General features: G+C 42.1%; 1 protein-coding gene across 1 annotated transcript in view; it reads right to left on the bottom strand.

Moving 5' to 3' along the window:
• Nucleotides 1-13,734, bottom strand: part of unc13c (unc-13 homolog C (C. elegans)) — a 106,552-nt gene extending 92,818 nt beyond the window's left edge. Inside the window, exons 1-2 of the mRNA XM_008295128.1 lie at nt 9,469-13,734; nt 584-606 (exon numbers count right to left, since the gene is read on the bottom strand). Of these exons, the coding sequence (XP_008293350.1) occupies nt 584-606; nt 9,469-13,552 (4,107 nt within the window). The 5' untranslated portion in view covers nt 13,553-13,734. The remainder of the gene's footprint in view (nt 1-583; nt 607-9,468) is intronic.
• Between the last annotated feature and the right edge of the window lie 8,150 nt (nt 13,735-21,884).

The raw sequence follows: 21,884 nt of genomic DNA, 5'->3' as shown, positions 1-21,884 counted from the left end.
AAACAAGAAATACAAGAAAAAAGGTGGGCGTAAACAGAAAGCACGCAGCACTAAATTAAAAACAAAAGAAGTATACGGTGTAACAAATGTACTCGGGTGAAATACTGCACATTTGGGGGTTGGCTCAGGATAAGATGAATGACAAAAGAGGAGTACAGCACAGGAAGAAGGGAGGGAAGCACCACAGGCAAAAGACCAAGTTATTCCACATCAATGTAATTTGTGGGCTCAAGACTTGAGAGTTTTGCCGCTCTTGGTGCTTCAGGCCAAATTTGTCTATTGTGTAACGCTCCCTTCTCACTGACCAAATGTCCAATTTGAAGCACATATCATTTTCTGGGGGAGAAAAAAAAAAAAAGATGAATAAAGGGATAACCATCACAAAGTGACAACAGGATTGCTCGCAGGCACATGCTGCACTCTCTATCACACCTACAGATATCACTTTAATTTACCCACGAGGAAACAAACACACAGATACACCCAGGTGGATGTGACATGATATCACAACACAAAAACACACGTGCACATGCGGGGAAATGACAAGTGTCCAATTAGCTGATGATAAACAGTGACGCAAAACCTGAGTATCCAAAGCACTGGTGTCTGAAAGAAGAGAATGACAAGAGGGTTAAGAGTTAGACAGGATCAGCTCGCTTGAAAACAAACACACTTTGCTTATTTATACTACTGTTATGGTGTGATGACACAATTCAGTTTTTCCAAACAATTTATGCAGACATGGAGACGGAGTCAATATGCACCTCAGGCTGGATGAACTGAAATCCCGTATACAGTAAAATAAAAGGCTCTCATCTAAAGGTTGGATAGTGAACATCATCCCCTGCGTCACAGAATATTTTAAACAAATTCCGCATTAGTTAAAACTGATGCATCGGATTGATAACAGCACCTGAGTTAACACTCGCAGCGATGGAGTCACGGGACATTAGGTAAGCGTAAGCGGCTGGTATCATGTTGCAATTTTGGAGACTAACTGCACGAGGGCAAGCCCTTTAAATAAGCAAGACTGCAGAGGTGTAATTACTGTGCTATTGATCCATGGGTGATAAATGGCAGCATAATCATGATCTAATGTGTTACAAACAGAAAACAGCTGTTCACAAGAGAAAGATCAAATTGCCCCTCTGATTAAAGCGACACAACAGACTGTTGGTTGTTGATGTGCAGTTACCGCATCACTAACGCGGCACCGGGCAGAGTTAGACAGCTTTAATGTTACCTGTTTGATTCAGCTTTGTCTGCTCGCTTGAAAGTTAACAAGTGAAGCAACTGATACCTATTAAAGCAAAATGTGGACCTGCAACACTTAATTGAGAACACAGTAGGTAGTATGTGGTGGATGACTTTGTCCAGAGTGCTTTATAGTGCTATTAGTGTTCACCACAAGTCTTTTCATAATGAGTCCTCACAAAAAGCACTGATATATTAAAAACATTAACAATGCTTCCTCATCGACAAACAATTAGAATGTATGAATTTTTTAAAAGGTTGATTCATGCGGAGAGACGTTTTTTTGCTACAGGTGTGGCGATATATTATCACCGGGCGAGTTAATATCCAAAGCTGCGCACATGCAGAGAAACTACACACAAAGAGGAGCTAAGCTGGGTACCACGGACAGCGATCGGCTAAGCCACTTTCTGCACAGCTCGACAAGATAGAGCCATCTCCTCTACCAGCAAGGCGGCAGCGGGACTAGATAAAGCCAGTCTACAAAGATAGGCTATAGGCTGCTGATATGAACCTCATTTCACAGGTGCCTTAAATCTGTGGAACAAAAATGTAATTGACTGGTAGGAAACCTCTGAGAGTGTGTGTGTGCTGTGGGTAAAGCAGCAGCAGCAGTAAATCCTGCGTTTTAGTGCCGACACACACGGTCACACCGTACATAGATCAGGGCTCTCCAGAGCAGAAAAGCTTGCATGTGGCTGATAGTACTACCAGGACTGACGAATGTCTCAACACACCCAGGAACTGGCGCTCCTACGCCGACACCTTCGGCTTTGAGCACAGTGACAGATCACGCCGGGATCCCAGTCCAACATCGCGACTTCGTGACAAGCGTGAGGATATTTCCGTGCAGCTCACGAAAACAGCGGAAATCAAGATAATAAAAGGAGCGGCGCTGGTGACAGTCTCTCAGAACCTCTATGCTTCCTTTGAAGCTCAGGGTTCATGCATGAGTGTTAGAAAGACAGAAAGAAAAAGTGTGAATGAACAAATCCCAGAACTGTGGTTGTGCTCTCAAAAGCTTTGTGGTAGTAAGTATTGAAGAAATCTGACACTAACAACTACTCCTGAGATAAAATCTATGGCCGTGTTTGCTTTTCCAACATATCGTGCTTTTTTGACAAATAATTTAGGATTTTGTGCTTTTGCTGACCTTAAAGGATGGCATATTGAAACCCATGTTTGTATACAGTAAGAACATCTAAAGGTTTAGTTACAGATATAGATTTTGCTTGTCAGTGCAGGTTTTCTAATTGGCTGCACCAGAATAGACTACAGCTTAATTTGAAGTGCTCGCAGGAGTTTGGCACATCCTCCACAGAGTTTGTTCTACAGAGCGGCAGAGAGCACGAGGACTGAGCGGAGGACGAGTCGCTGAGTTGTAAAAGTCGAGAAGCGATCACGGGGTCAAGTCATCACACAAACTCTCAGCTCTTAGGCCGAGTTTCAAGTCTGGAGAATCTCATGTGCGCTCTTGACTTAACTCAAGATCTCTAAGGAACATAATATGCAAATCTTTAAAACAACACGAGTGTTTAAACAGTTTAATTTATCCAGATGATAACATCATTCTGCAAAAAGTTTATGTTAAAATAAAACAATGTAATCTACGTTCAAGAAGCTTTTATGATATTTACGATCAGCCTTCTGAGCATTACTTACGACCACATCAGTGTTCTGCTGCACTGCAGGGTTTGGCACTAAATGGCCTGATTGACTTGGATTCATTTGGGTGTGTTTTGACTGCTTCAAGTTTTTCCTACTTAGTGGCACCACAGGATAAATAATTATGTTTTTATTTGCTAGATTACGAGTATGTATTGCAGATTCAGGGACATTTTATTGTGCTTTCTGTTATGGTTTATTGTTACAGTGAAACTAAACAGAGCCATCATTAATTTAAATTGTCACACTTTTAGTGTTCGAGCTAAAATGCCTCCCATGATAAAGCTGCATTAGGTTGACGTTACTTTCATTACTCCACAGAAAGCATCTTTTCCCACTTAGTCTGATCCTCGCTTCTGTCTACAGCAAAGTGTGCAGAATATCTAAAGAAGTAAAAGTTGTTCAGGAAGCAGCCAGAAGTGAGTCATTAGCTCCCTAGCAACAGTTAACAAAGACTAAAGACCTCTTCAGGTGAAAATCAAGTGTTTGTGCCTTGTTAGCATGACAACATGGTGTTTTTCTCAGTTTCATCTTTTCTTATCTTTTCATCTTTTCTTATCTTTTCTGCACATTATGAGAAAAACAAACAGCAAGTGTCATGGCGAAGCACGTCCACCTTAAAACTGTAGGGGATCAATGATAGTCTTAAAAACACAGATCCAGACTGTCAGCATAACAAACCTTAAGAACCAATCCAGTGTACTTGCAGGGTGGGGCTGTTTATATCATGACTTTTCTTCAGAAACATTCTCCACTTTAAGCATTTAACTCACAGCTTTTGCAACACGTCTTGCTTAGAACAGTTTGCCGTTTACAGTTGTCGCGCAGAGTCGTAGGTGAGCTGGTTTGCTTGAGGTGCAGTGAGTGGGGAGGGGTGCATCGGAAGAGGTGGGGACGGCGTAGAGTTACATCTAAACCATTTAAAGGCAGGAAGGGATTATTTTAATGGAAAAAAAATCCAAACATGTAACCTCGCATTAGTGGATGGTCCATCCCCCGTCTTTGGCAGAGCCGAGCTCTCAGCTTTGGTGAGTTAAAGTTAGCTTGTTTCAGTCCACTGGCGACACAGAAGTGCAAAATCAAAAGTCTGCAACTGAACTGTCAGTATAATAGCTCAATAAAATGATAATTCTACCAACACACTGTTCAGCTGGTGCTGACACTGCCCGTGCATGTCAGATGAGTTGTGAGGAAGTGACAGACAAAACTGAAACGCTCTGGCTTGTACACATTTCTTTAAACCAATCACCATCATCTTGGGCAGAGATAAGCCAAACACACTGTGTTTCTTCAAAACAGTGATGGGTGGAATGGTTGTGGAGGAGTATTTGCATGCAGGGAGACAAGCGCTAACACTAAAATGGATAATTCCCTCCTAAAAAAAAAAAAAAAACTAGCAAAGCTGCCTTACTGCACAATCCTCTGCAAAACTTTAAATTTTAAGTGTGGTGGGATGCTGCCTGCAGGTTGTTGTCGTTTCCAGTAGTGAGGAGGATTTTAAAAATGGTAACATGGAGATAGCGGAAAGGAGAAAGTCGTACGACATGAGCGGCTGATGGGAAGGCTTATACCTGCATCCTACATCTGGTACGTCAGACCAACACTACCGTAGTGTTTCAGACAACATAAATACTGACGGGCTTTGTGTTGACTAAAAAATAAAAAATACAACTGGAAACTCTTCATTTTCTTACAGCATCTACTATTTACATTTATGAATTATCTATTTATATAATTATTAGTACATAATGGTGGGCATTCCTTCCTTTAATCCATCTTATAGCCCTTGTTAGCATTTGTCACATTTACACAGTTTGAAAACCTGGAGATTTTCTTTGACATACAAAACACACACAGATGGCACTAATGCAAGAACAGTTCATCTTATCAGCAGCCAAGTGAAAGCTGCATCTTTAATAATCTCACAAATGACTTCATGGAAAATAAATACGTGACAAAACATGAGAGAAAAGAGAAATGAATGTAGTGGGAGGTTGCCGCTTCCCGGCTTTGATGAAATGTGGTAGCTCAGAGTCAGATATGAGCGCCTGTGCAACCTGTTTGTCCCTCTGATGACTCAAACAATACCACATGACAAGACCATTTCCTGCTATAGAGGAAAACACAGCGCTACAGTATACAGTACGTGCAATGTTAGGTCTCACTGTTCCCCTCAGCTCCTGTTTTTTTTTTTTTTTTTTCCCAACCATGACTCAGGGTTTGAGGCTGTTGCACGCTGATGTCAGAGGGTTTATTTACTTCAATATTTCAGCGCAAAAACTGAATCCCTGAAGATCTGAAACAGGAATAGAGCAATGGGGGTAAAATGGGTTATCAATCCTCATTTAATTAAAGCTTTTTTTTTTAAAGATTTAAATTGCAAAGATAAACTGAAAACTACTGCCTTGAGCTGAGTTAACATGAAATGATGTTGGTACAGGGTGAGAAGTACAAGCATGGGGGTGATTTAGCAACAGTGCAGTTAGAGACGCAGCGTTGTAGGTGTTTAATCTGAAAGCCAGAACTTCTCAAACTTGTGAGCCAATGTAAACTGTGAAGAGAAGGCTTTCCCTTCATACTGAACTGGTCTATACTTTGCATTTGATAGTATCACTTAAAACAACAGCAGAGACTCTTCATTCCCTGCATCTGCATTTTTCATATCCACACTTTTCTTGAGAAATGGTGCACTAAGCATAAAGAGGGTCTACCTCCTTTGCTCCCCCAGGAGCAAGCAGCAAACTTCACTAGCAGCAGACCTCTATAAATATTCCAAGCAAGGCTGACCTGGTTACAGAATGCCCTTGGGAGTGTGAATTAGCATCTGAATACAGACGCTGCTGTAGCCAGTTGAAGACAGGCCTGGCAGGAGTGGCAGTACTGCTGAGACTCCCTTCACAGCTCCCACACAGACCAGCCAGCATGCTTCAGAGCACGAGCATGATGAGCACACATCAGCTACAAGAGATGAAGGCATAAAACTAATGAGGTGGGCTGTAGAGTGTGCATGCATGTAAGGCTAATGCTCCATCAGTAGCATAATGAATTTTGCACAAATCGTGTCCATTGTTACTAAAAATTCATGCTGGATGTGTTTCCATTCACTTTTTTTAGAGGAAGCAAAAGGGATTGTGGGAAGTGTTGGGTAGCTGGTTATAATGCAAGCATTGCTTAAAACCTGGCAGATGTCAGAGTTCTTTATTGTCAGGTTGCACTCATCATATTTTATTCGTCAAACAAATGTATAGAAGTGTTCTGGATGACAATCTTTAATTTCGCTTTATTATGTGTTGTGTGTTTAACATTATTTTTAGTGTATTAAAACAACAGCAAACCAAGAAGAATATCAACAAGCGTAAAGGCTTCTTATGTTGCTTACTGTATATAAAATGGGCAGCAATCACTGCTTCCCATATTTAACGATGGTCTTTGAGTATAGACTCAGTATCAGCATAAACTAACTGACACAGCTAGGTAGACTATTTCAATATGTGCAGCTAGTGAGTATTTAAACTGAAAAAAAAGAAAATGCAGATACGGGAATTGAAAGATTGGTGTAAACAAAAATTCATTTCACTTTTCTCTTCAGTTACCTCTGCCTTCCATTTCTTCTCCTCATCTCAGCCTGTTCCACTCCGTCTCACAACAATTTGTGCAGTTAATTGTGAAAATTAACAATGATCCCTAACATCCCGCTAATACTGTTCACAGAATCAGGAAACACAACACTGCAACAATATAGAGACAGCAGAGAATGAGGCCACTAAGTGACTTATCAAAAGACGAAAAAAAGATCTGAAAAGCCACTGGACAGCGAGGACAATTGGTCACACACTTTCATTAGAAGTCATATGCCCGGGGTTGTGCTGCACGCTTCACCTCACACACACACACACACACACACAAATCAACAATGAGGAGTGACTCAATCAGTCAATGAGTCAGTCACTCAGTGTGACTCTTAATTCTTCTCGCCTGGTAGCTCAGCAAAAGCAATGTGTAAGACTAAAACTGCACAGTCACAGGGCAGGAAATTGCACTGCAAATATGTCAAACAAGGATTTAGGGCACAGTTTTATAAATTATCCATCACAGGGCAATGACAAGTCAGTTTTTCAAATGTCAAACGTCCTGCTGAGTCTGTATTGGTCACACTTTGGTTACAAGAATGCCTGTTTATGTTAAATGTGGTGCTAAAAGACAAATGTAAGCCCTTATACTGTGCCAGATTTATTCGAACCCTCAAAAAATCTATATACTCACAAGGGTCAGAAATCCATTTTGAGTTGGGTATAAATTATTACTGCATCCCTTCTGCCTACATTCCCAGCATGTTGATATTGACAAGTTGCTGAACATAAATATATTTATTAAAGCTGTAGTTTCCCTTTTATCAAACATGTAAAATCAATTAAATGCAACACTTATAAATTATAACATATTTATCCATAGGCCATCAGTTATGATTTAGATGATCATGTACATTATAGTGTCATTTCTAACTCTCATATTACCTCCTAAAAGACTGGGAGACGTGGTCACTTCCAGTCATAAGACAGAGAAGAAAGAATCATTTTTTTATTAATATTTAATTCCTACTGAATGTATTCTGTAGGATGTTTGGGGGAGTTCTTTTCTGAAATGCTTTGTAAGTGTATCTGTCACACAGCCAGTGTTGAGCTGGAGCCTGTATTTCCTGAGCGAACCCACCTCACCGTGAGCACCACAGTAGCAGCTACATATGTAGGTCAAGAGCCTTTTTGATTTTAAGTAAGAGTGGAAATTCCCTCATGCCTTTTTTCATTCCAGGTGGAAGACTGTTCCATCAATGAATCAATCTCATTTTTAAGTAAGCCTTAACCCATCAGCCATATGGTATTTGGATTCAAGGCAACCACTCCAGTAAAGCGTAGGTATGATACAAAAAGACAAACGGGAGAATTGGTACAGTATTCTTCCACATGTCGCGGATAAAATGTCTCTCACTTATAACTCTGTAGTGCAAACATGAGAACAGAACATTTCTCCGTGGTTAGGGAATGTGTACAGACTTCATGTCCACACTTGCTTTAACTGTCTGCCACCACAATAGCACTCAATAACAGACTGCAGTCATGTTTTTATTCGTTGTGAAGAATGGATGGTAGCTTTGAAGGCCACCCCTACTGTAGCTTTTAAGGTCTATTAAATTTTGATGATAAATGATAAACCTCCAGAGAAACATGTTTGACATTCTTATCCCTTGTGCAGCTGTCTGCTGCACAACAATCCAGTATTGTGCCATAGGAATACAAATACAAAGCCAATGCCACCAATAGCACAGCCTTCCACCATCAGAGAGATTCCTTCCCTTCATTTTTTTCGAAATGAATAACCAATTCTAAAACATTCTTCAAGCAGCTCCAATTGAGGAGGTCCCATAAGTCCAACAATATTGAACTATCAGGTCCTAAGCCGTCGGCTTGTCTCCACCATCCCAGTTAAATGCATAAATGTATATACAAGGCTCCCATTGACACCAGGGACCTTTGACTCATTAAAGCTGGAGTGCAGCAGTTTTACACATAAATGACCATCCATTACATTTAAGCCCTCGCCAAACCAGTTCACACCATAGTGATTAAGACTATCAGCATCAGATCATTCTGTCTTTCTCAGTATACTGCAGTTTTAAATCTGGCATCTGCGGCAACATTATTACACTGGCTTACTGGTAGTAATGCGTTTCATGTCAACTAGCAGTGGTTTGTCAGGTGAACAACAGTGGCAACAGAGACAGAGAAGGCTACAGCAACTAGGAATATGATGGAATCTAAGACAGAAAAATGGAGGAACCTGGAAACGTTCTTAATGTTCCAGATAAAAAACACTGAGAGACCGGTTTACAGTCTAAAAAAGAAAGTGATCGATTGGCATCAACAGTGTTTGAGTAATTACTCTCACTGCCAGAAAGTGAGACAAAAGTTAATCCTCACTGGTTTAGCTTTAAAAAAAAAAGTGTCACAATAAAGTGACTATATGCAACATGTTTCTTTTTATTTCTTCTTATGCATTACTATTACCTTTTGGGTTTTTTCAGTGTTGCTTGTAATGTGTGGTTGTACAGCTTGGCTATCTGTATTCAAGAATGCTGCAATATCTGATGCTATAAAGTTGGCTGCTGTACCATCTCAGTGCAATACCTAACACTTTAAATCTACAATGCCCTTTTCCAGATGTCCATGTTTGCTTGTTGTTTGTTCCTTTTCTCACAAAGCTCATAGAGCAGACATGAATGCAGCTGAAATGTTAGATTTTTTTTTTGTAATGTTAAGCATTCACAATGTACAGATGATGCTAACACAAAAAACTGCTAATGTAACTAATGAAGTCCCAGATGTTTGGTTTTGATGAACAGTTGCTGTTTTTCTGTTTGTTTGTGTTATACAATGTATGCAATATGTTACAAACACGGGTATGACCTGCCACGTGTGGTAAATGGAAAACTTTGTAAAACAGTACAAACTCAAAGTGATGCGGTGACAAGTAATAGGGAGTAAAGAGTCATACCCCCTGCCAGGATCTGCTGCTCCAGTTCGGCCATCTGTTTCCTGTAGGCCCTCAGCGCTGCCTCTTTGAATGTGGGTCGAATGCGTTTCTTGGGTGGAGCCTCCACGGGCTTCTCCTCAGGAACGTTTTTGTTTTCATCCTCCTGCTGTTGTTCCACTTTCTCGGACACTTCAGTGGCCTCCTCAGGTATCTCCTCTACCTCCTCTAACTCTTCATCACCCTCCTCCATCTCCTCTGTTACATCATTGTCCTCAGTCTCATCTGGTTCTTCTACATCTACATATTCTACCATTGCGTCAAATTCAGCGGTGTCCTCAGTGAGTTGGGTTTCATAATCTTCACTATACTCTTCATCATACTGGTCATCCAAGCTGCAGTCATACTCCAAAACATTTGCCTCCTTACTTGCCTCATAGTCTTCTTGGGCTTCAAAATCTTGAGAAGCCTCCAAATCCTGAGAGGCTTCATTGTCTTGAAAGGTCTCGATGTCCTCAGACGCATCAAAGTCCTGAGAAGTCTCACACTCCTGTACCGGCTCATCTGTCTCCTCTGTCTCATTAGCATTGCTTCTGTTCTCCAAGTTAGCAAGTACCTGCTCCATCACTTCAACATAGTGGGTCTCATTGTCCACTGGTTGTTCCTCGGCTTCTGCACCAGTTTTCTCTTCCTCTGCCTTGTAGAAGACAGGCTCTGTATGGACATCCGAGTCTACTGGAGTAGTGGAGTTACTTACACCAGAAGTGGACAGGGTGCGGAAACGCCCCATAAATGAGGAAGAGGTATTGGCTGGCTCCTCAGGAGGAGCAGGTGTAGGCTGAGCGCCTGACTTCCAAACAACCTCTAGAGCCGACTTAGCTCTCTGTAGAGTAGATCCAAAGCCAAAACCAAAGGACTTTTCACTGAGGTCTATGCTGAGTCTACTGCTCCAAGACTTGGGAACCTCCTCAACCTTTTCTGTTCGAATCTCACTTTGGCTGCGGTACATTGTTGTAGACTTACCCTGGGGCTGGTGAAAGCTATGATTAACATCCAGTTCAGGGAATTTTTCTTTAGAAACCACTTTAGGGGTATCCTTAGGGACATCTTTAGAAGCTGCTTTTGGCGCTACTTTAGGGGCTTCTGCTGGGGTTGCTTTAGGGGCCTCTTTTGGGGTCACCTTGGGACTCTCTTTAGGGGGTACCTTAGAGGTTTCATTAGGTGGACTCTTAGCAACCTCTTTCGCGGGGGCTTTCGCAGTCTCCTTAGATGCCACTTTAGGCATCTCCTTTGGGACCTCTTTTGGGACCTCTTTTGGGGGCAATTTTGAAGCTTCTTTGGTAACCTCTTTAGCAGCAACTTTCGGAACTTCTTTAGGTGTAACTTGTGGGGGTTCCTTAGCAATGGCTTTAGGGGATTCTTTAGGGGACTCTTTAGGAGTTGAGACAGGGGTCAAGACAGGGGTGTCAATCGGGGTTATTTTAGGACTTTCTTTAGGTGACTCTTTAGGACTTTCTTTAGGAGTCATTATTGGACTATCTTTTGGGGTCACTTTAGAAGGCCCTTTGACAACCTCACTAGAAGTGACCTTAGGTGTCACTTTAGATACTTCCTTAACTATCGGCTTTGTGGTATCTTTAGGTGCAACTTTAGGACTGTCTTTAGAGAGGACTTGAGAGGATTCTTTAGCTGCTGGTCTCAAAATCTCTTTAGGTGACTCTTTAGGTGCTGCTTTAGAGGTCACTTTAGGTGAAACCTTAGACGATACCTTGGGACTTTCTTTTGCCAATATTTTGGTGGTTTCTTCTTTCGGAGCCAATTTAGTTTGTTTAGGTGTCACTTTAGCAGCAGGTTTGGGTGCATCTTTAGATGATACTTTCGTGTTTTCTTTTGTGATAGCCTTACATCCCTCTTTAGACTGCCGGGAGGATGGCTTTATAACAGACTCCCGTTCTGTAATAGGAGGAATAATGTGGGTGGTGATAGGTGGTAGGCTAGGTTCTCTGTCAAGCATCATGAATTCCTCATCTCCCTCAAACTGTAAATCAACCTCCTGACATTTAGTGATGTTCTCTGGAAAACCAGGGATGGTTGATGGGTCAAAGGGACTGCTAACCTCTATGGAAGCTTCCAAACCAGAGTCAGCACCCTGCTCCAGATGATGCCAGTCTTTCCAGGGAGAGAGATCACCTTGCAGAGACAGCTGGGAACCACTGTAGTGGCTTCTATCCCCAGACATGCAGACAAGTCCATTACTAACCCCACTGTCTATAGTTTCTGTAGTCTCAACCTCATTGTGTTCATAGGTTTGATTATCATGGCCGAGGGGGTGACTGGGGCTAGCATACCAGGAGGAGGCCATGTCTTCTTGTTTTCTCTGCCACAGTTCCTGATCTGAGGAGGACAGCAGGGAGCAGCCATTTGCCCGTGTAAAGTACTGACTCTCTGAAAAGTCTTCCGAGTATGACTGGCAAAGTTTTGAGCAGTCAGACTCAGAGCGGCTGAGTTTTGGGGTGGAATAGTCACTCTGGGAAAGCCATCCAGGGGTCAAATCAGAGTAGTAAGCCTTTGCATGCTTGTCTGGGTCATAGTAAGAGTCATCAGCATAGTGAACTGTGCCTGAGTAGCCTGCTTCGTCTCCTGACCGGCTATGGTCATGGGATCGCCTCTTCTCTGATTTGCTTTTATGGACAGGTTTTGAAATCACCATTGCATATTTATTTCTGCTTAATTCATCTAATTCTTTATCACTGTCCATTGAGTCCCAGTCATCACTTTCTACGACTTTGTCCTTTCCAGAGACCTTTATATCCATGCTTTCGTAGGTTTGTGAGGATGACATTGTTTTATCTTTCCTCTCTTTTCCATCATGAGTTAAACTATCAGTAGAGACTGTAATGCCAGTTCCTTTGAGTTTATAACATTTTTTCAAGACGACATCCCTATCTTGGGGTGTTGCAAAAATAACAATAATAGGGCGGGGTTTTGCATTCGAACATTCTCTTTGTTGCCCTAACCTATGAGCAAGCTCAATTTTAATTGTTTTTTGGGCATCAATGAATCCCATTTTGTCTTTCAGTATTTTATATATCAGAATCTCTGTTTTTTCTGACCTTTCTTCAGGAACATTGAGGAATCGCAAGGTTGAATTATTGGCCTGGTGGCTAATTTGTTTTATGTAGTCATGGATATCACGTGTTTCCCTTCTAGACTGCACAAATCCTGAGCGAAGCTGTTCAATCTCACTCTGAACGACTTCCACACTGCTGGAGATCTCATCAATGGAGCTTTTTAGGGCATTTACATGGCCACGTAGCTCAGAAAGTTCTGTCTCTATCTGGCTGATCCCCTGAAGCTCCTTGAAGATCATTTCCATTACATCCTGGGTCTGACTGATGCAACCTGTGGAGGAGGAGCCAGGCTCAAGGGTTGAGCTCTTTTGCTGCCGTCCAGCACGGTCCAAGGATTTGCTCCGGATGCCCAGGGTTTTCCTCCAGTTGCTCACCTCGGAGTCTGAGGAGACACATTCCTGACTCTTTTTCCATTTTCTTAACTTGCGTAGGGCACCCAGCCTCAGCGTGTGCAGACTGGAGCGCTCCACTCGTTCGCCCTCAGAACTGCCATCAGAGGGAGCCAAACTGATGAGGCTCTTCCTGTTTCGTCTCACGGGCATGGTGTGTGATTTATGCTCATCCAGTCTCCGGATAGGTTTTGTCTCACTCAAGGAGTCAGAGTAACTACTGTCAATTGAAAGAACCTCAGGAAAGATACTTTCATTATTATTCAAAAAAAGAGAGTTTTTCGGGAGTCCATTTGCTATAGCTACACGATAACTGAACGTGGGTGACAGTGATGAGCAGTCGTTCTTTCCGTCGTCTTCTTCAAGCGATATGTTACGTGCCGAAGAGCATTTGGAAATCTTTTTAACTGTAGTCTTCAGTGTGGTAGAGAGAGTTAGATTGTGTGCTTGCAAATCAGTGGTCAATTTGGGCTCTTTATTTTCGCTTCTCTCTTTCTTCTTTATTGGGTTTGCCAATTTCTTTGTAAACATTCCTTTGCAAATCTTTTCAATGTAGGATGATATAGTCTTGATTAGGGCAGAAACCATGGATGGCAATCCTGTGGACTGTTTTTATCATCGAGTGAAAGAAGAAATCGGCTGGGAATACAGCGTTGGTGAGCCAAGCACAATCAACCTGTGCTTGACAGTGCGTGCCCAGCTCACAATCACTAAAACCACAGTCTGCGAAGAGACTCACTAATACTTTTGAATCCAATGGCCTTCTTCCAGATAAGGAACATCTCTCTGAAAGACAAAAAAAAGAATACTTGTTTTACTGCCTGGTTCCAGATCTCATATTACACATAAATACAGCAGAGACTGAGGTTTCAGTTTGCATTTGCCAAGACAGTGGATAATCTGTTACAGAGCCATTATTGTGCTGTACATGTTTGCATCCGACTCACAACGAGAACAAGGAGACATCCCTGCAGTAGCTGATACATTATACGTTGCACAATGTTTTCACGCAGTGGTGTCACCATTTCTGAAATGACCGTGACCCTTTATTTTTTCACATATGTACCATCAGGGAATGCAAGCAGAAAGCCAGCTGACTTAGCACAAAGGGTGACATGAATACACAGTAACCCACAGCCAGTCCTGTGTATTTGTTTCAAATCGATCTTAAAGGTTCCACAGTTTCTGTCTGTCCCTCAGCATTACATTGTCAAGACAACTCTGGACTGTAGGCACATGATTAAAGCGAATAATAATGCCACAATAAGGTTTTTTATAGTTATGGGACCATCCTAAACAATACTTATTAGTGGGTCATTTCTTTCCTCAGATTCCAGGAGCATAAAGATTGATGTGTTCACTATTGCAGCTAACTGTCACACTTTTCTAATGATTGAGACAATTTAGAGTTACAGTTCGCAAAAGTGGCTGAAGCAAGTAGATGATGTCAAACTTAGATGCAGCTGCTCATTCTTTGTTTGAGGGTGTGCCAAACTAGCCACTGGGCAGGCATTATGTAAATGTGGTATATGGCGATATAAATAAGTAACACAAGAAAAGCCTGGACTGGGCGTTTCAGACAGTTCTATCAGACAGTGTTTTCTGTGGGAGAGATTAACTCCAACTGGCTTAGACTTTGGGCGTTGTAACTTTTCAGACCTATTATACAAAAACAAAGCTACATAACACACAAGAAGTAAGAGGAAACCCCCAAGAAACAAAACATGGCCTCTTTAAATCTTTAACACAGACACACACATGCACAAAAACACATACAGTATATATATATATATATATATCTCAAAGTCACTCACTGAGTAGCCACCTAGTCACTAAACCTTATACAAAACAACTGACCACTTTATTTGAACACTAACACAAGAACAAGTTTAATATTTATTGATAAATTGTATGTGTTATTATTTTAAAGTGCATTGTTTTATTGGAGATCGTACAAATAACCCAAGTTGCCCATCCTACATCGATGTCATTTTAACTGCAGACAAAGAGGTAAACATGACAGAGTGTACGAGCACATATGTGTGTATGTTTCAGTCAAGGTCAATAGACAGGCAGGCTACATCGGTGTGTCCAGCTTTTACAGCAAGAGCTAGACAATTATTCTAATTGCTTCAGCGCTGCTATACTCTTGTAATAGTGTCTGTGGAACACAGGCAGCACAAAACGAACCTATGACCAGACTTCAACAATGTAACGTGATATTTCTTTTTCATATGGGGACTAAACTATGTTTTTGTTTTTAATTTTCAACACAGCAGACAGTTTCATTACATTCCAATTCATTTTCTATATCATGATTCCAATTAGGATGACATCAATGTTTTCACTAGATAAAATGATTAGCTTAATTAACTTATGCTGTCATACCTTTGATGTCTCCATTCATTTAATTAGAAGGGTTCTGCACTTGACCCAGCTATATAAAGAAGACATTTTAGGCCCACTGAAGAGAGGCTGGCTACTTTTTTTTAAATCAAGCTCGAGAGTGTTAAACCTTCAGCAGCTTGGAGTTGCTCTGATAGGTGTGTGGAACTGGTCAACTGAGTCAAAAGAGGGATGTTTGTTGTGCAGAGGATCTGACAGCTGCTCCACATTAGTTCTGGGGTTTAGAGCTTGATGTGTCCACAGTCTCATGACCACAGAGACATGCTCACTTGAAATGAGCTGTGAAACACAGAATCACAGTTAGCTTTTACTGCTGGCCTCTGAGGAAGGACCAGGCATTAGCAAATAGAGCAAAGGCTTGGTTGCCAGCATATACGTTTTCCTGCCACCACTGGGGGGTGTAATGAATTAAACAGCTTGACTATTTGTTAAATTCACAGGATAAAGTTTGACCCAGGCCTGGGCCAGGAATATTTGTGCACTGAAAACACTTTGTGCTTTATGTAATAAGCAAATGTATTTTGCTAAAGTACCAATCTGAACGGCTGAGCTGGAGCTGACAAACTACTTTAATAAGAACCTTTATCCTAAGCTGCCATTCGAATGTGAATTAATAATTTAAAACTGCCTGATATCATCGCAAGTCAGTACAATCTTAAGTTTGGAAACTGAGAAAAAAAATGTGTCAAAATGTGTCACGACAGAAATGGACTGACAGCACGATGAGGTGAGGAAGGACTAGAGCATATTTTATGGTACGAGGAGGTTCATGACTCAGCTCTCTCACAAACTGGCGTAAAGCCAAGAGCAGCCTTTTGCAACGGACGGGTCATGACCCAAAGCTGTCCCACCATAAATAAATCACAGCAGATATCGTTTAAATATGTCCTGAGATTGCCTCAACTACCTCACTATCAGCGCTCATCTAAATTTCAAACGGCATTCGAAACCTGAACAGGTGCCACAGCACAGCCACAGCCAACTTGTGGTAATCGGGTTTGTACAATATTTTTTAGAAGTAAACTTCAGAAAGTCTGAAAAAAATGTAAATTAAGGCTGATTTCCATCTACTACTAATATGTGAGGAGTAGGAGTTGAGCACCTGAGGATTAACAGTTGGTGGTGCTAATTTTCCAAGTCAGGCACAATTAAACTGTTACATATTAAGAGAGCACAATGAGATCCTGCTATTCAAAATGTACATAAAAACAGCTGGGTTATTTATTCATGCTTGGAGAAGGTTCTGAGATTGTGGAAAACATCACAGGTAGAAACAGGGAGCGCTGATAACTCTTTCCCCACAATTGAATTTGGCCGTGATTTGCAGGGAGTTTTGGATACACTAAAGGGAAAGGTTGCAGCATGCCTCCTGAACCACACTGATTGGGCCGGTGCCTGTGGGCCACAAAAACCTCAAAACATCTCCAGCTACACGCGTATCTCAAAAAACACTGCTGAAAAATGGGCTGCCTGAGGGACACCTGTTGTAAAACAACTATTGCCAGTGAAGAAGGAATCAGCTGTCTGTGAGGTCCAGCTTTTGATTTCTCAGGTAACAAGTCTGATCAGGACATGAAAACACCAGTGTGGCTGGACAAGTGAATTAAAAATCAAGATATATCTTATCACTGATGGCAGTTTCATTTCAATGTGTCCAGGATTTTAAAGCTGCGGTGGAACACCTCTTTAAAGATAGACGTTTTGTGCGTGTTGAAAGTTATCACTGGTTTGATCAAGCAAATAGTTTTTCAGGTTCGGTGGTGTGAACATATATTGTTTGAACAGGGTTACTCATTAAAATTAACATTTTACTGTCAAAGGAGGCACAGTTTATTTATCACATGAACCAAGCCTTTACTTATAATCAGTCAGAGATGAAATTAGTCAACTCTTCCCACTGATTGATTTCTTTCACAGCAGCATGCATAGACATACCAAAAATGACTTTCTATAATAAATGAATATATTCATTTTCTACACACTTGAATAGCACGATATAATGAGGAGATTGAAACGTGGGCATGAAATAATTATAAGATGGAAATTATGAGTGGAATGCAGTGAATTAAAATTTTTAAAAAATAATAAAATGAAAAATAAGCGAATATATTATTAATGAGCTACACATTCAAGTAACAACAGCAGAAGAGTATAGAAATTAAAGTGATTTGATGTGAAAGATGTACAGGAATGTGGTGGAAGATAACAATCGCCAGCATTTCTTAGCTAAAGGCGGCAAAGACTTTGTTAAGATCAACACTTGCGTCAGACTCGTCCGTCTCCTTTGATGTTGCGTGAAGCTGACATATTGGTTTTGGCCTTCGCTGCAGCGAGCCGGTTCTCACCCAGCTCTGACAGCAGCCCAACAGGTGAGAGGTGTCTTACCCACGTTTGACTGCACTTTTGCTCTGATCAAACAAACTTCAGTTGTCCTTTTCAAAGGCTGCACACACGTAGGGATTACCCAGACACGTGGCAGGCGAACGCTGATCTTGTAGTTAGGCAGCTGAGAGCCACAACCACGGTGTAAAAATACTCTGCTACAAGTAAATGTAATTCATTTAAACATTTACTTGAGACAAAGCAGAAATAAGAATTTTGCAGAATGGCATATTTCAGAATAATGTATATTAGTGAAATATTTTATATAGTTTATCTGCTGAGATCAATACAGTTTTATTTTAGGTTATCAAACAAATGTGAAGTGAAAAGGACAACGCCTGTGGAGTGTAGTGGAGTCAAAGTAGAAACTAGAAGGAAATACTCAAATGAAGTCAAAGTAACTCAAAGCTATACATAAGTAGCTGAGTAAATGTACTTAAGTTACTGTCCATCCCTAGTTACACAGCAGGAGATGCTGTCTGAATACAGGCAGCAGCAAGTTCCTTACATGTGCTGCTAATGCACAGCTGCAGATACATAACTCTGTGGTCAGTGTTGGGCAGAACGCAGGATGCTAACCACATGTGGCTTCCAACAGTATCTGAGAATTAACAAGTAACTTACAGAGACGAACGCAAACCATCCATCCATCCATTATCTATACACAGCTTAATCCTCACTAGGGTCACTTAAGGTGGGGACACCCTGGACAGGTCGTCAGTCTATCACAGGGCTACACTGAGAGACAGACAACCAAGCACACTCACATTCACACCTACGGACAATTTAGAATCACCAATTAACCTCAGCATGTTTTTGGACTGTGTGGGAGGAAGCCAGAGAACCCGGAGAGAACCCACACTGCATGGGGAGAAGATGCAAACTCCACGCACAGGTGTCCTCACCGGGACGCAAACCGGCGACCTTCTTGCTGCGAGGCAACGGTGCTAACCACCTTGCAGCCCTTTTCAATAAATCAACAAATCAAAAATATTGTCCTGCATCAAGAAAAGCAACATGTGGTGACGCTTTACGGGACACTGAGAAACTTCAGTTCTGAGCCATGCTAACGGTTTGAGTTTAAAAACATACAGGATTAACTGTTGCACATTCAGTCGTGACAGGGTTCTTCAAGTGAGGTTTGTTGAAACCAAATCTTTACAAAACCTGCCTCGAATTTATGTTTTCACAGTAAAAAGTAAAGATTCTGTTTGAGGTCAAGGCAGCGGGTTTTGCCAATATTACAACGTACTTCCCTTTCACTCCCAATTCAGCAATTTGTAAAATTGATGGCCCATTTTCTAAACTATATTTATCCAACACATAAATGTTTTAAGCTGCATCCTGTTAAATGACTCAACCGTAATGAACCATTATCACACAACGGCCCACACAAAAGACACCTAATAATGACTGCCGGTTAATTTCCACCAATGACCTTAATCCATTTGTGATGCAATTTTTCGTAATGAACTAAATTGAGCTACAGCCACAATCATGGCTGATGCCGTCTGGCACTGTTTACTGTAGCAGACACCGGAACATCACTTACATAAAACACTGTGCTGCACCATGGCTGCACTCTGTCTGGACAAATCACACTGAAGGAGTACTACTGTTTAATGAGTGTTGATCACCAATTAGGGAGCTGCCTTTCTGTTCACAGAGCCAACATCCTGACATCTGCATGTTAAGGTTTGACAAATGAAGCATTCACCTTCTTTCGGAGCCAGACCTGACGCGCAAATGACTTGCTAATGCCCATGAGGTATCGCCTGTATCGTCCCATTAGAGTGTAATGATGCAAGAATTAGGCAAAAAGAATGACACGTAACTGATCACCTCGCCCTGCTCACGTGTGTTTCATAGATCTGACCGCTGAATATGTAAAGACATGCCTCTGTGAACAGACTCCGCAGCAAATGGGCCTCAAATGAAATGGATCCATTCACTCAGAGTCATCATGACAAGCACATGTGACAATTAGATGTTATCTAATTCTACAGTATCTGCACTATTGCTCATTCTCACTGCAGATTGTAACGTAATAGAAGCGTATCGAGCGTAATAGAACTCAGTCGAAAGCACCGAAGTACAGATAAGTGGACAGTAGCTATTGATTTTTTACAAGAGGATAAGTCCCAATTAATTTATGTAAGTAGCATGTCCTCACAGACACACCTTCCCTTTATAAAATAAAGCTTGGGCATCCATCTGTTTGCTATTGTTGTGTTAGAATATCAAATGACAGACAACAGAATTGGGTTGAAGACGACATCAAGCAAGTGGCATGTTCCATAAACTGTGGAGTGCATCCCAAGTCTGTGTTATTGGTTTTTCTACCTTCATAAACTGCTCGTTCCCTCCTTTACAAATGAGGTTTTGGGCCATTGAGCAAGGCACTGAATCTCCAGCTGCTCCACTGGAGGTAAAGTAGTATCTTCCTCACCAGCTACATCTCTAGCCGGGTGTAGAAAGAAAAAGAAAAAACACTCTTTAATAAGCTGGCTTGATCGAGATGAGTGGCTACTATGACAAAACAAAAAAAAATCTGGGAATTCCTGTGGTCCTGAAGTAGAGCCCCTCCCAATCTGTGAGTCAGACTAGAGAAACCTCCAGAGAAAGGGGGAGCACCTCAGCCACACCCACTTTACCAAAGCTCTGAGGCGCTGCTACCCAGGGCCCTGCATTACTGTCCAGGGACCTATTTCCACCCTTTTTTTATTCCCCTAATGCATCTGATTAGCAGAGCGCTTTAAAACAGTTCATTTCTCGCAGCCTGCACAATCTCTGCCACTCTCCTTTAATGAGAATGAGTGTCAGTTGGAGGCATGCTAACCTATTTCTCACAATAGTACAACTGCTCGTTCCTCCTGATGAAAACCCAAGTATGCCAATTTGAGGTTGTTATGCTGCGAGCAATTATACTCCACGCTGCGATGTGCTCTCCATTCCTTTGTCCTCTTTGGGTGGGAATGAGCAATATTTTTTTTTATGCAAACCTTCACAAACGGACGCGCGTATGTGAGAGAAGTGTTACGTCATGTCTCCAGAACACATGATTATGGATTATGGCCCAGAGTGGATTAGTGCACATGCGGGTGCACGAGCGTGTGCACGACCGTGCGTGTGCAGCCATGCATGCACACACATGTGCGCCATGCATGCCTCCGTGCATGATTGCTTTAAAGCATGCATTCGCTGCTCCGAGAGGAAGAGCGAAGTGCACCAGCGGGGGGTGAGCGTGTGAGCGAGTGAGCATCCTCACATCATACTGCCCCTCACGCCCATCCTCAGTTACATCCTATAGCCCCGTTCTCCTAACCTGTGTAGTCTATTTCCCAACAGTGAAATATCTGCCTGCAGCCTCAGGAAACCAGCCAACATCACAACAGATTGTCTCCCCTCATAAATCAAAATATTACCATTTCTTTGGCCGGCATGACGAGGACCTGTCTCTTCGCATTTGCTCAGTGTGAAACAACAGCATTGCTCACATGCGTTCATGTTGTGCGTTATGCATGACAACACGGGGAGAGGTGAGAATGAGAGCAATGGGACATCAGTGGAATCGATAGTGTTTGTATCAACGTGGGATTTTTGAATAAACAACGATTCAATAATCATCCACACCTCACATTTCTTGTGTGTGTGTGTGTTTTTGTTTTTTTCCACCTCAGCTACATCGACAGATGATGCCATCTATGCGCATCATTCTCAAATAACGTTTCATTAATCCACTGACAGGGCCACGGAGGGAGGGGAGGGAAGCAACAAGAAGACACAGGATAAAGTCAAACAGTCAACATCCCCACGCCATGCAAACACACATCCAGCGCCCCGAACGGGCTGCGCCGCTGCACATACCTGGTTGTGTCAAATCCCCGGTTGTGTCAAATCCCCGTGCAGGACGCCCAGCGGTAGTGAGCAAAAAGCGTCGCCGTGCGGAGCCGAATCCCCGGTTTCAGCGAATGGTCGGTGCTGGGAGCGCGGCGATGCTGGGGAGGGAGGGAGGGAGGGGATAGAGTGGCTCGGTGCGCAGCTGCCTGCTAATACCAGAGCTCACAGCATCTCTCCGCGTCCGTCAGACACCACATCCCACAGCCCTGCCTCCGCGGAGAATCGCGCACAC

Source organism: Stegastes partitus, unplaced genomic scaffold (genome assembly GCF_000690725.1).
Source record: "Stegastes partitus isolate 25-593 unplaced genomic scaffold, Stegastes_partitus-1.0.2 Scaffold1021, whole genome shotgun sequence".
Classification (NCBI taxonomy): domain Eukaryota; kingdom Metazoa; phylum Chordata; class Actinopteri; family Pomacentridae; genus Stegastes; species Stegastes partitus.
Note: the sequence above shows the minus strand (reverse complement) of the source record. Positions and strands in the feature narration are given on the sequence as shown.